The 14,578-nt window shown below is 39.8% G+C and overlaps 2 protein-coding genes and 1 pseudogene across 2 annotated transcripts; all 3 read right to left on the bottom strand.

The window, feature by feature from the left end:
• Nucleotides 1–987: 987 nt before the first annotated feature.
• On the bottom strand, nucleotides 988–3,940 carry LOC138406656 (immunoglobulin kappa light chain-like; annotated as a pseudogene).
• A 943-nt stretch (nucleotides 3,941–4,883) lies between these two features.
• Nucleotides 4,884–6,896, bottom strand: LOC138406657 (uncharacterized). Its single transcript, XM_069519243.1, has 5 exons — nucleotides 6,833–6,896; nucleotides 6,047–6,733; nucleotides 5,406–5,519; nucleotides 5,098–5,141; nucleotides 4,884–5,003 (listed from the first exon to the last, which is right to left on the bottom strand). The coding sequence occupies exons 1-5, from the start codon at nucleotides 6,894–6,896 to the stop codon at nucleotides 4,884–4,886; spliced, it is 1,029 nt and encodes a 342-aa protein (XP_069375344.1).
• Nucleotides 6,897–11,260: 4,364 nt separating this feature from the next.
• On the bottom strand, nucleotides 11,261–13,302 carry LOC138406658 (uncharacterized). The gene is made up of 5 exons (XM_069519244.1): nucleotides 13,245–13,302; nucleotides 12,447–13,136; nucleotides 11,787–11,900; nucleotides 11,478–11,521; nucleotides 11,261–11,380 (listed from the first exon to the last, which is right to left on the bottom strand). The coding sequence occupies exons 1-5, from the start codon at nucleotides 13,300–13,302 to the stop codon at nucleotides 11,261–11,263; spliced, it is 1,026 nt and encodes a 341-aa protein (XP_069375345.1).
• Between the last annotated feature and the right edge of the window lie 1,276 nt (nucleotides 13,303–14,578).

Here is a 14,578-nt window from a genome sequence, read left to right on the forward strand (position 1 = left end):
GAGGCTAATGAACAAAAATACATCCGACTCTTGGCAAAGCATACAACAATCTCATCTTGTGACTGTAGACCATACAGGAAGCTGTGAAAAGATTGTTCTATCACAGTGTTTTTATTTAAAGCAACATCTAGAACAAACACAAAGATTATAGATATTTTACCTGTACAGGAGAATGGATGTTGTAGTTATCAACTATCAAACTGTAAAAATAACTTAAGGTCAATTTCTAAGGCAGAAATGATCCAGATCCTTCCTGTCAGTTGGTTACTATCTGCTAGTATTTCATGTTAATGGTTAAAGGGACAGTTTACTGTCAACACTTTGGGCTGTCAGACGACAGCAATCCCAATGTGTGTAGGAGAACATGTGACTTGAAAACAAAAAGATATCAGCAAAGATGAGGGCAGTGGTTTGTGTACTACATCAGAAAATGTGATCATATTTTGTGAGATCTCTTTTTATTTGCTGTGGGCTGTGGGGAACTTGTTCTATTGCTTCATCTGCCCCTTTCAAGTCCCACAGACTGGATCATGGCTACCATGTGGTTGATGGAGTAATAAATATGATTTCATGAGTAATGATTTCACATTTTATTTGTGGATATGTGTGAGTTTAACACTTTGAATCCCTATTTTATGACACTGCTTGATGAGAGCAACTTCTGGAAATATCATTACTGTTTACTTGAAATATTCTGCTGGGGTGAAGTGAAGACACTGCAGAGACTTCCTGTTTGAAAGTGCTCAGACAAAGAGAGCAGAGGGTCTTTAGACTGTCGACCACACAGAGGCTAAATAAAGATCCTCACATGTGAGGTGTACGGAATGTTTAAACGTGTTTAAGTTCAAGAAGTATATTCTGTATTTAGTGGGAGTGGAAAATATGGCAACTGACAACATAAATTAGTTTGGCTGATTTAAAATCTTTATTTGTTTTGCATTAAAAAGCTTTACATTCAGAATGTATGGAAGTGAAACATGTTCAGCTCTAGATCTTTACACTGGAGTACACACATTCAGTCCTGTCACCGTCTGTTTGTCTTCTTGCTCTGCTGAACCTGTGCTCCATTAAAGCAGAGTAATGTAGGTTGTCTGCATCTTGATGAACCTGCTAATAAAACATAAAAGTCATTTGCCATATTAGGAGGACATGTGTCTGAACGTAGCTGATGTAGACAAGTGTTGAGAACAGAATTATTAAAGTCTAACTTCACCCAAAGTCCATGGAAATTTAAAAACTGCTGTTAGAATGCAGCGCTGGGAGGTGGGGCTAAGACACATGTACGACATACGAATTAGTTTGCTAAAGCTAAGTTATCTATATCGTCTATGGTCAACAACTCCTGTAGCAGCACACACACTTCTGCAACAGAAATATCGCTGTGTAAATATATATAAAACTTTCATGACGAAGAGACGTCCCAAATGGTTTACTCTACGGAAGCATTGGTCCTGCAAGTTCCAAGACGGTTTGAAACACTAGGTGGCGTTATGAGCCATGTTCAACCCTTTAATGTAGATTGAAAAAAAAATGTATGTAATAAATGTGATATTGAAACCAGCATTAATGTATTTCATCAAAGATCAGTCATAGGATTTAATTCTTAGTTCATAGGTCAAACAATATCAAAAAGTGTGTGGTAGATATTCAAAGCTACTAAAGTAGTGCAACAATAACACTTACCTCCATATTCAGAGCTGCTGCAGCTGCTTGAGAGTCTAGTTGTGACAAAAGACAACAACAAAAGTCTTATTCAAGATGCAATGAGCTGATGAACTGGATGTGGGGTGACTCTATTAGATGGATCAAAGGTCATGAAGTAAATTGGTCCATCACTTCATTGAGATTGAGTCATGGTGCAGTACTGCATAAACAAACACCAGCACTTTATTACCACTCTCAATCTGTGGCATGTGTAACCCATGCTAAGCTGCACTCTGCTGCAGCTGTCTGGTTCAAATAGTTTTTGACTCTGCGTTGTGTTTAATTAGCACGGACAAGAACTTCATGCTATCGACATTTTATTGCAATTCAAAAATAAGAACAATGGGTCAGTTATGGCTCAAAACACAGTTCAAAACAGCTTCGTCGGTAAAGCATCTTGGAGAAACTCCGAAGGAGTGCCAAAAATGGTAAGATGTCCAAAACTGTTTCAGTGTGTCTCAGCACTTGCGTTCGATGTCCAAAGCAGCCACCGGAAACTCCTACCCATGCTTGGTTCATCTCTCTTCCGTTCATGGGTCTAATTCTCCTTCCGGTAGTGCGTAATGTCGTAACGTACGGCACTCTGGAGGAGGGCGCCCTTAAACTTTATTCCCCAACCATTAAATAAATAAATTGTGGAAAGTGGAATTATAGCCACAGAACCTCTGTTACACATGGACAATGTTTTTATGACAGTTATTTTCTTCAATGTACAAATTAGGATGATAAAATCTAAATGCATGATGCTGTTATTTAAATCAGTTTTAGAGAACAACTAGAATTACACTCTGAAGAGTGCACACTGGCACCAAGGACCAACACTCCCCTCAAATTCAATATATACCATGAGTTGAAATATTTCTACAACATTTGCGTGATGCGACATCATGAAAGCCAATCAGCACTGGCAGGTCCTGGCACCCGTCAGTGCTAGTGGGTGCTCAAACTGGCCACTGATCAGCTTCAGGTAGCACTGGGTTGTGTTTGTTAGTGTGAACGTGGATAAGCACAAATCCTGCAACGTGTGAATGCACCATAAGAGATTTCCCTTTCTGTCCTTCAATGAATCTAGATGCTCAAGTAACATGTTGCAACACTAACTCATGAATGTCTTTACTGTTCTTCAGTATCATGCAAACTGAATTCATTACTTCAAATATAAATGATGAGGATTACCTCACCTGAGCACTGGCAGCAGTTTGTCTTGGACGCTCTTTGTGTTGTGTAAGCCAGAGAAACAACCAGGATTGTGGTGAACGCCAAAGCTCCACTCAAGAAATACACCAAGTGAAGATAGTCCACCACCTCTGCAGAGAGCCAGACATCAGGAGACATCACTGAGCTTTCCACCACTATTTAACAAATGTGACAATCTTTAAAAAACTCCTTGTTACCTTTAAAGTTCACTTTGGTCCCGTTTCCAAACAGTATGTGTCCACATGCAGCGACAGCACAGTAGTAGGTCCCAGCATGAGAGCGGTTCAGTCTCATTGACAAGTTGTAGACACAGGTGTGTGTCTGTGTGTCAGGTTTCCTCTCACACTGATCCTTCCTGTCTCCGTGGGTGTAAATGAGTCCTGACTGAGGTTCTTCAGAGTTCTTGAACCAGTAAACACTGTGTTCTCCATCACAGGTCCCAGTGTGAACTGTACAGCTGAGAGTCACAGAGCCTCCTGGCTGGATGTTCTCAGACTGATGCACCAGAGCCTGGATGTTCAACCCTGAACCTTTCACACTGACAGTGACGCCCTGTGCAAACGTCAAGACGAACATGTAGCTGTGTGCAGTAGTAAGTACCAGAGTCTGAAACTTTCAGATTAGAAATCGTCAAGTGATGTGTGCCTTTTTCAGAACCCAGCGTCCTTGAATTCATTAAAAAAAGTGGTCTTGGCATTAAACATGTAAAAGCTGGAGATGAACCTCCTGTGCTGGAGTTTGTTTGTACCAGAGGAGCCATGCTGAATCCTCACTTTTATAGAAACACGGCAAAGTCACATTGTCTCCAACTTTGTCTGATAATGACCGTTTGTCTTGATGCACGATGGAGGGCAGATAAGATGAGCTGTGAGCTGAAGGACAAGGAGAATAAGAACAGATGAAATGAAAATAGAAAGAAAATATGATGAGATATTGCATGAAGAGTTATTGTGAAGAAAAGGTCACAGAAACACAACTCACCCATGTTCCCTGGGAAGAGACATGTGAGATAGAAGACAAACTTGAGAGAAGTCATCATGTTTGAATTCCTGTGTTTTAAATGAGAAGAATCTTGACACGTTCTCCAGTCTTCAGAGACAAGACTGTGATTGGCTAATCTGCAGTGACACTGTTCTGTGTGTCCTACTGAAGAAACGTGATGACATGTTCACTGCCACCAATGTTTCAAGTTAGGGTTCTTCTCAGGAAATTTCACACTGTGAGAGACTCTTTATCTCACCAACATATTTTAAATCACAGAATAAATAAATCACAGGTACACACAGTAATGACATACATGGCATGAAGCTGATCACCATTATGCTGAACACATACAGTAACATGAATATGTGATCATTTTACTTTATTGTCATTAACAATTAAAATTATCATAAATGTTACAATTAATAGAAATGATATAATTTAAGTTTAATTGCAAACGGATAGAATGTCAAATAAAGGTAACTGAAGCACTTATTACAGTGACGAGTCATGATAATAAAGAAGAGGTTTATTTTCTGTTCAAAGCATTTACCAATGTCGCAAATACTAGTTGACTATGACCAACACGAGACAAAAGCAGCTTTCTTTTATTCAAGGAAATACAGACGTCATCACCTCACGTAGCAGCTTCTCAGCAGACACACTCCCTATGTGAACACACAGCAGATCAACGACGCAGCCGTCACTCGCTGCACACACACACACACGGAGCCACAAACTTTCATGACATGAAGTTTAATCATTGTTTTCCACATGTCATCGTCAAAGTGTCAAACCAACAAAGACCAACAGCAACTGTCCAAACATTGCCCCCCCCCCCCACACGTTGTTGTTGTATTTTATCATTAATCACAAAAAAAGCAACATTTATATTTGGAAAAAGGATAAAAAAGCATAACAGACCAGAATCATGCTCCACCACTAAAGAAAGACTGAGAAATCCCACATCTCAAACAAAGACGGTTCTAAAACACACAATTCTACAGTTTAACACCTGAGTACACACATTCATCCCTTGTGTTGTCCCTCTGTCGTCTTGATCTGCTGGCCACTTTCACATTTAACGCAGCGTAATGGAGGCCATCTGCATCTTGGTTGCCCTGGAAACGACATATAAGTACATCAAGATGGCTCCTGATGAAAAACGTGTTTGTTGCGGAATGTAAATTTCACACTTAAAAAGATTATATTTACCTCTGCATTTGTTGTGGAGGGAGATGATGGTTGTGTACAAGACTCTGGGTATGAAACACATATAAAAACTTTGAGTCACTCTTTTGTCCACACATGTACTGTTAGGTGCCTTTACCTCTTAACCTGATTTGAACCTTGGTTTTTAATTTAATGTGAAACATGAAACTTTAATTCATGTTTTATGATTCATGCATTTATTTATGAAATGTTTTAAGGTGTCCTTATCTAGAAAGGTGCCGTGAAATAAATGTATTATTATCATTTTGCTCAAAAGCTAAACTGAACTCTATCTAGAGATGAGTGGTTACCTGAACATCTCCAGCATGTTCTCTTGTTTATCTTGTACAGTAACACAGCCAGCAAAACACTGATGGTGAATGTCAAAGCTCCACTCAGGAAAAACACCGTCCAGTTCACCTCATCTGCAACAGGAGAAATTCTAGTAATTCTGTCTCTTCTTTTTAAAATTTCATTTAACTTTGCAAGAGACAACACAAGACATTTCTATATTAGAAGAAAAAAAATATTAATAATTATAATAACAAAACTAACAATCATGTAATAATAATGATCATATAATGATATGAACCATCTGACCACTATAACAACAATAATGTCCCCATCACAATATTAATAATAATAATAATAATATGATCATGGAGGGAAAAAAAGCTGCACTCATACTTAATAATTCACGTCTTGTCACCACTAGTGTTATTTATAATAACAGTATATTATAACCATTACTATGATCATCGTTATCATCACCAATAATAATCATAAATAAAAAATTCTACTTAGTTGCGGTGCACACCACCACCGTCCACTGGTGGTGAAGCATTGTTGGGTCACCGTCAGGAGGGACATTCAGACAGGACAGGATTTTACCAATTGTTTGGTCCCAACTGTCACAATACATCAAGTGAGACAGTCTCTGGTAGTGACTCACCATCAACGTCCAGCTTGGTCCCGTTTCCAAACAGTATGTGTCCACATGCAGCGACAGCACAGTAGTAGGTCCCAGCATGAGAACGGTTCAGTCTCATTGACAAGTTGTAGACACAGGTGTGTGTCTGTGTGTCAGGTTTCCTCTCACACTGATCCTTCCTGTCTCCGTGGGTGTAAATGAGTCCTGACTGAGGTTCTTCAGAGATCTTGAACCAGTAAACACTGTGTTCTCCATCACAGGTCCCAGTGTGAACTGTACAGCTGAGAGTCACAGAGCCTCCTGGCTGGATGTTCTCAGACTGATGCACCAGAGCCTGGATGTTCAACCCTGAACCTTTCACACTGACAGTGACGCCCTCCATGAACTCAAACTCATATGAATTACTCTTGAAACAGTAGTAAGTAGCTGAGTCTGAAAGTTGCACATTTGAGATTTTTAGGTGACTCACAACATCAGTAGATTCCAGAGTGAAGCGTGGATTGTTCTTGAATTCGTTTAATGATGAAAAAGTTTTTGATAACTTGTAAGTCACTGAGATAATTCGAGGCTTCTGTCCTGGTGTTTGCTTGAACCAATAAATCATCTCGTCCCCCTTCTCATAGAAATACTTGAAAGTCAAGTTGTCTCCAACATCAACTGATCTAAATCCTCTGTGTTGATGAGACAAGATAAAATGATGCATCTGAACTGAAGAGAAAAAGGAGAAAAGCAAAACAACAGTTAATTTTATGTGACAGAAATGAAATCGTAATCAGCATCAGGACCGACTGAATATTTATAAAACACACAACTCACCCATTTTCCCGAAGAGGAAACATGTCAGGTAGAGAATGAACTGCGGAGATGTCATCATGTTGAAATCGTCATGTTGAATGACAAACAGCCCGACACCTTCTCCTCTCTTCAGAGTAAAGACTTGTGTTGATTGGCCAGCAGGGCAACACTGATCACATGATCACTGCTACCTATGATGTGAATCTTTGTTCTTTAAATAGAATCACATGGTGAGAGACATCTGAAGCACTTAGAGTACATTATACTACTACTACTACACGTCTCTACCTCTTCCCTGTTATGTAAGAGATTATGTGTCTTACAATGTTGAAGAATGTGATGGAAAAATCTTGGATCATCCCTTTTGTCCAGATCTGAACCCAAATGTAACGGGTTATTTCTTGGCCCATGCTCTATCCCTCTCCCAACCAGCCAACCAGACAAGACAGGGGTGAAAACATAACTTCTTAGTGGAGGAAACAGTTTTAAGAGTCACATTGTAGAGTAACTGCTCTTGAAACTTTCAGACGTGACATGTACATGACACACATTCATAGTTTATTACGACGTGTGACTTGAAAACAAAAAGATATCAGCAAAGATGAGGGCAGTGGTTTGTGTACTACATCAGAAAATGTGATCATGTTTTGTGAGATCTCTTTTTATTTGCTGTGGGCTGTGGGGAACGTGTTCTATTGCTTCATCTGCCCCTTTCAAGTCCCACAGACTGGATCATGGCTACCATGTGGTTGATGGAGTAATAAATATGATTTCATGAGTAATGATTTCACATTTTATTTGTGGATATGTGTGAGTTTAACACTTTGAATCCCTATTTCATGACACTGCTTGATGAGAGCAACTTCTGGTCATTTCATTACTGTTTACTTGAAATATTCTGCTGGGCTGAAGTGAAGACACTGCAGAGACTTCCTGTTTGAAAGTGCTCAGACAAAGAGAGCAGAGGGTCTTTAGACTGTCGACCACACAGAGGCTAAATAAAGATCCTCACATGTGAGGTGTACGAAATGTTTAAACAACATGTGGTTAAGTTCTCCTCTACTTTCCCCTCCCCACTATCACTCTCTCTTCTCTCCCCTCTTTTCCACCCATCTCTCCTCTCCTCCCCCCTTTTTCTCTGCTCACCCCAACCGGTCGAGGCAGATGACCGTCCACATTGAGCCTGGTTCTGCTCGAGGTTTCTCCCTGTTAATGAGGGAGTTTTTCCTCTCCACAGTCGCCAAAGTGCTGCTCATTGTGGGAACTGTTGGGTTTCTCTATATTTAATACGATTTTAAGGTCTTGACCTTCTATGTAAAGTGCCTTGAGATAATGTATATTATGATTTGGCGCTATACAAATAAAACTGAATTGAATTAAGTTCAAGAAGTATATTCTGTATTTAGTGGGAGTGGAAAATATGGCAACTGACAACATCAAATTAGTTTGGCTGATTTAATATCTTTATTTGTTTTGCATTAAAAAGCTTTACATTCAGAATGTATGGAAGTGAAACATGTTCAGCTCTACTGCTTTACACTGGAGTACACACATTCACTCCTGTCACCGTCTGTTTGTCTTCTTGCTCTGCTGAACCTGTGCTCCATTAAAGCAGCGTAATGTAGGTTGTCTGCATCTTCATCATCAGCATTATCATCTTCATGGTTCACGTTTTCAGCACCAATTCTTTCTTTTTCATAATCTGTCTTTTCTAATCCTGAAACTTCAGAGGATTTTGTTATTCACAATGTCGAGCTACGTCACTTACTGCCCTTTAGTCTCCAACAACCTTTCTACCAAAGATGAGCTTTCCACTTATTCTGTGACGCTGTCACGATCATTTCCTTTAGTTTCCTTCTTCTCCTGCTGCTGCTCACGCTACATTAAAGGCTCAGTTCACTCAAATGACTTGTCTTTCCCCTGAGCCTTGTGCAGTTTTTGCTTTAAACTATATTGAGGTTTTGAGATCTGCATCTCTGAGATCAGTGCTGCCGCCAACGTCCTCACTTCATAGAGGTGAACGTAGTCTTAAATCACTTTGTCTCATCAGCAGATAACATGTTTGGTTGGTACACACAATGATAATAAGTCATGCAAACCTAACTAAAGCACTACTAGGGCAAACAAGGAAATGATCAAAAGATGCTTGCATGTGGTCACCATGTTTCTGACAGATAGGTGTGGTCTGTGAACGGTGAAACTCGGCTTCACAAGAAAGCTCATGCTGCGGCAGGATGCACGTCGTCCACTGTTACCTTCATTACTTTGCATGAACAGACACAGTAGAAAAGAGTCATGCACACAATGGAAAACTAGTTTTATTGAGATGATAGCAAACAGAAGCTCTACATGTTTCACACGGAGGTAAACATCTTATACACAGAACTGTTCTGATGTCAGTAAAGACATAGTTACACCTACACTAATGTGGTGATTAGACACAGAGACAAATACAGAAGGTGTCCAGCTCTACTGCCTGGACACTACATAATGGAGGTCGTCTGCATCTCGGTAACCCTGGTTACAAAACATGTAGAGGCGGATTAGGATATTATATAGATAGAAAAAGAAATTGAAACGGTAAAAGGATGTTTGAATGGTCATTAACGTCACCTGTGGATTTGTTGTGGGGGGAGCTGATGATCTTGCTTGTGACTCTGGTTATAAAACACACAAAATGTTCCTTTATTCAGAAGTTATATTCAGTGAATGCAAGCTATTGGATGAAACTGTTTCCACGTACCTGTGCACTAGCAGCTGTTTCTCTTGATTGTTTGATACATGGAGGAAGCCAGAGAAACTCACAGGAAGATGGTGGCTGTCAGAGCTCCGCTCAAGAAATAAACATGAGATCTGGGAGATTTCAACTCATCTGCAGAGAACAAGAGCTTATTTCTGTCTTGTTACAACATTTGATTAGAAACTTATACAAAATATTATTTCATTAAACAAGATGAGCTCTGTTACTCACGTTTAAAGTCCAGGTCTGCCCCGTTTCCAAACAGTACATGTCCACATGCAGCGACAGCACAGTAGTAGGTCCCAGCATGAGAACGGTTCAGTCTCATTGACAAGTTGTAGACACAGGTGTGTGTCTGTGTGTCAGGTTTCCTCTCACACTGATCGTTCCTGTCTCCGTAGGTGTAAATGAGTCTTGACTGAGGTTCAACCCTGAACCTTTCACACTGACAGTGACGCCCTGTGCAAACGTCAAGACGAACATGTAGCTGTGTGCAGTAGTAAGTACCAGAGTCTGAAACTTTCAGATTAGAAATCGTCAAGTGATGTGTGCCTTTTTCAGAACCCAGCATCCTTGAATTCATTAAAAAAAGTGGTCTTGGCATTAAACATGTAAAAGCTGGAGATGAACCTCCTGTGCTGGAGTTTGTTTGTACCAGAGGAGCCATGCTGAATCCTCACTTTTATAGAAACACGGCAAAGTCACATTGTCTCCAACTTTGTCTGATGATGACCGTTTGTCTTGATGCACGATGGAGGGCAGATAAGATGAGCTGTGAGCTGAAGGGCAAGGAGAATAAGAACAGATGAAATGAAAATAGAAAGAAAATATGATGAGATATTGCATGAAGAGTTATTGTGAAGAAAAGGTCACAGAAACACAACTCAACCATGTTCCCTGGGAAGAGACATGTGAGATAGAAGACAAACTTGAGAGAAGTCATCATGTTTGAATTCCTGTGTTTTAAATGAGAAGAATCTTGACACGTTCTCCAGTCTTCAGAGACAAGACTGTGATTGGCCAATCTGCAGTGACACTGTTCTGTGTGTCCTATTGTGGAAACGTGATGACATGTTCACTGCCACCAATGTTTCAAGTTAGGGGCCTTCTCAGGAAATTCACACTGTGAGAGTCTCTTTATCTCACCAACATATTTTATATCACGGAAAAAATGGATGAAAAGTCAAATAAAGGTAACTGAAGCACTTATTACAGTGACGAGTCATGATAATAAAGAAGAGGTTTATTATCTGTTCAAAGCATTTACCAATGTAGCAAATACTAGTTGACTTTGACCAACACGAGACAAAAGCAGCTTTCTTTTATTCAAGGAAATACAGACGTCATCACCTCACGTAGCAGCTTCTCAGCAGACACACTCCCTATGTGAACACACAGCAGATCAACGACGCAGCCGTCACTCGCTGCACACACACAGACGGAGCCACAAACTTTCATTACATGAAGTTTAATCATTGTTTTCCAACTGTCATCGTCAATGTCTCAAACCAACAAAGACCAACAGCAACTGTCCCCCCCCCACACGTTGTTGTTGTATTTTATCATTAATCACAAAAAAAGCAACATTAATAATTGGAAAAAGGATAAAAAAGCATAACAGACCAGAATCATGCTCCACCACTAAAGAAAGACTGAGAAATCCCACATCTCAAACAAAGACGGTTCTAAAACACACAATTCTACAGTTTAACACCTGAGTACACACATTCATCCCTGGTGTTGTCCCTCTGTCGTCTTGATCTGCTGGCCACTTTCACATTTAACGCAGCGTAATGGAGGCCATCTGCATCTTGGTTGCCCTGGAAACGACATATAAGTACATCAAGTTCCAAATTCCTGATGAAAAACGTATTTGTTGTGGAATGTAAATTTCACACTTAAAAAGATTATATTTACCTCTGCATTTGTTGTGGAGGGAGATGATGGTTGTGTACAAGACTCTGGGTATGAGACACATATAAAAACTTTGAGTCACTCTTTTGTCCACACATGTACTGTTAGGTGCCTTTACCTCTTAACCTGATTTGAACCTTGGTTTTTAATTTAATGTGAAACATGAAACTTTAATTCATGTTTTATGAGTCATGCATTTATTTATGAAATGTTTTAAGGTGTCCTTATCTAGAAAGGTGCCGTGAAATTAAATGTGTTATTATCATTTTGCTCAAAAGCTAAACTGAACTCTATCTAGAGATGAGTGGTTACCTGAACATCTCCAGCATGTTCTCTTGTTTATCTTGTACAGTAACACAGCCAGCAAAACACTGATGGTGAATGTCAAAGCTCCACTCAGGAAAAACACCGTCCAGTTCACCTCATCTGCAACAGGAGAAATTCTAGTAATTCTGTCTCTTCTTTTAAAAATTTCATTTAACTTTGCAAGACAAGAGACAACACAAGACATTTCTATATTAAAAGAAAAAAAATATTAATTATTATAATATCAAAACTAATAATCATGTAATAATAATGATCATATAATGATATGAACCATCTGACCACTATAACAACAATAATGTCCCCATCACAATAATAATAATAGTAATAATAATATGATCATTGAGGGAAAAAAAGGAAAGGAAAAAAAGCTGCACTCATACTTAATAATTCACGTCTTGTCACCACTAGTGTTATTTATAATAACAGTATATTATAACCATTACTATGATCATTGTTATCATCACCAATAATAATCATAAATATAAAATTCTATTTAGTTGCGGTGCACACCACCACCGTCCACTGGTGGTGAAGCATTGTTGGGTCACCGTCAGGAGGGACATTCAGACAGGACAGGATTTTACCAATTGTTTGGTCCCAACTGTCACAATACATCAAGTGAGACAGTCTCTGGTAGTGACTCACCATCAACGTCCAGCTTGGTCCCGTTTCCAAACAGTATGTGTCCACATGCAGCGACAGCACAGTAGTAGGTCCCAGCATGAGAACGGTTCAGTGTCATTGACAAGTTGTAGACACAGGTGTGTGTCTGTGTGTCAGGTTTCCTCTCACACTGATCCTTCCTGTCTCCGTGGGTGTAAATGAGTCCTGACTGAGGTTCTTCAGAGATCTTGAACCAGGAAACACTGTGTTCTCCATCACAGGTCCCAGTGTGAACTGTACAGCTGAGAGTCACAGAGCCTCCTGGCTGGATGTTCTCAGACTGATGCACCAGAGCCTGGATGTTCAACCCTGAACCTTTCACACTGACAGTGACGCCCTCCATAGACTCAAACACATATGAACGACTCTTTAAACAGTAGTAAGTAGCTGAGTCTGAAAGTTGCACATCTGAGATATTTAGGTGACTGACAACATCAGTAGATTCCAGAGTGAAGCGTGAATTGTTCTTGAATTCATTGAATAATGAATTCATTTTCGATAACTTGTAAGTCATTGAGATAATTCGAGGCTTCTGTCCTGGTGTTTGCTTGTACCAATAAATCATCTTGTCCTCCCTCTCATAGAAACATTTGAAAGTCAAGTTGTCTCCAACATCAACTGATTTAAATCCACTATCTTGTTGATGAGACAAGATAAAATGATGCATCTGAACTGAAGAGAAAAAGGAGAAAAGCAAAATAACAGTTAATTTTATGTGACAGAAATGAAATCGTAATCAGCATCAGGACCGACTGAATATTTATAAAACACACAACTCACCCATTTTCCCGAAGAGGAAACATGTCAGGTAGAGAATGAACTGCGGAGATGTCATCATGTTGAAATCGTCGTGTTGAATGACAAACAGCCCGACACTTTCTCCTCTCTTCAGAGTAAAGACTTGTGTTGATTGGCCAGCAGGGCAACACTGATCACATGATCACTGCTACCTATGATGTGAATCTTTGTTCTTTAAATAGAATCACATGGTGAGAGACATCTGAAGCACTTAGAGTACATTATACTACTACTACTACAGGTCTCTACCTCTTCCCTGTTATGCAAGAGATTATGTGTCTTACAATGTTGAAGAAAGTGATGGAAAAATCTTGGATCAGCCCCTTTTGTCCAGATCTGAACCCAAATGTAACGGGTTATTTCTTGGCCCATGCTCTATCCCTCTCCCAACCAGCCAACCAGACAAGACAGGGGTGAAAACATAACTTCTTAGTGGAGGAAACAGTTTTAAGAGTCACATTGTATAGTAACTGCTCTTGAAACTTTCAGACGTGACATGTACATGACACACATTCATAGTTTATTACGACGTGTGACTTGAAAACAAAAAGATATCAGCAAAGATGAGGGCAGTGGTTTGTGTACTACATCAGAAAATGTGATCATATTTTGTGAGATCTCTTTTTATTTGCTGTGGGCTGTGGGGAACTTGTTCTATTGCTTCATCTGCCCCTTTCAAGTCCCACAGACTGGATCATGGCTACCATGTGGTTGATAGAGTAATAAATATGATTTCATGAGTAATGATTTCACATTTTATTTGTGGATATGTGTGAGTTTAACACTTTGAATCCCTATTTCATGACACTGCTTTATAAGAGCAACTTCTGGTCATTTCATTACTGTTTACTTGAAATATTCTGCTGGGGTGAAGTGAAGACACTGCAGAGACTTCCTGTTTGAAAGTGCTCAGACAAAGAGAGCAGAGGGTCTTTAGACTGTCGACCACACAGAGGCTAAATAAAGATCCTCACATGTGAGGTGTACGGAATTATTAAATAACGTGGTTAAGTTCTCCTCTACTTCCCCCTCCCCACAATCACTCTCTCTTCTCTCCCCTCTTTTCCACCCATCTCTCCTCTCCTCCCCCCTTTTTCTCTGCTCACCCCAACCGGTCGAGGCAGACGACCGTCCACATTTGAGCCTGGTTCTGCTCGAGGTTTCTCCCTGTTAATGAGGGAGTTTTTCCTCTCCACAGTCGCCAAAGTGCTGCTCATTGTGGGAACTGTTGGGTTTCTCTATATTCAATTCGATTATAAGGTCTTGACCTTCTATGTAAAGTGCCTTGAGATAATGTATATTATGATTTGGTGCTA

This window comes from Paralichthys olivaceus, chromosome 22 (genome assembly GCF_024713975.1).
Source record: "Paralichthys olivaceus isolate ysfri-2021 chromosome 22, ASM2471397v2, whole genome shotgun sequence".
NCBI classification, from domain to species: Eukaryota; Metazoa; Chordata; class Actinopteri; order Pleuronectiformes; family Paralichthyidae; genus Paralichthys; species Paralichthys olivaceus.

Coding starts and splice junctions, on each gene's coding strand:
- LOC138406657 (XM_069519243.1), bottom strand. CDS start 6,896: ATGACATCTCCGCAGTTCATTCTCTACCTGACATGTTTCCTCTTCGGG. Junction 5,520..6,046: donor GACCAAGCTGGACGTTGATG/GTGAGTCACTAC, acceptor CTCCTGTTGCAG/ATGAGGTGAACTGGACGGTG. Junction 5,004..5,097: donor CCTCCACAACAAATGCAGAG/GTAAATATAATC, acceptor TGTCGTTTCCAG/GGCAACCAAGATGCAGATGG.
- LOC138406658 (XM_069519244.1), bottom strand. CDS start 13,302: ATGATGACATCTCCGCAGTTCATTCTCTACCTGACATGTTTCCTCTTC. Junction 13,137..13,244: donor TTTCCTCTTCGGGAAAATGG/GTGAGTTGTGTG, acceptor TTTTCTCTTCAG/TTCAGATGCATCATTTTATC. Junction 11,381..11,477: donor CCTCCACAACAAATGCAGAG/GTAAATATAATC, acceptor TGTCGTTTCCAG/GGCAACCAAGATGCAGATGG.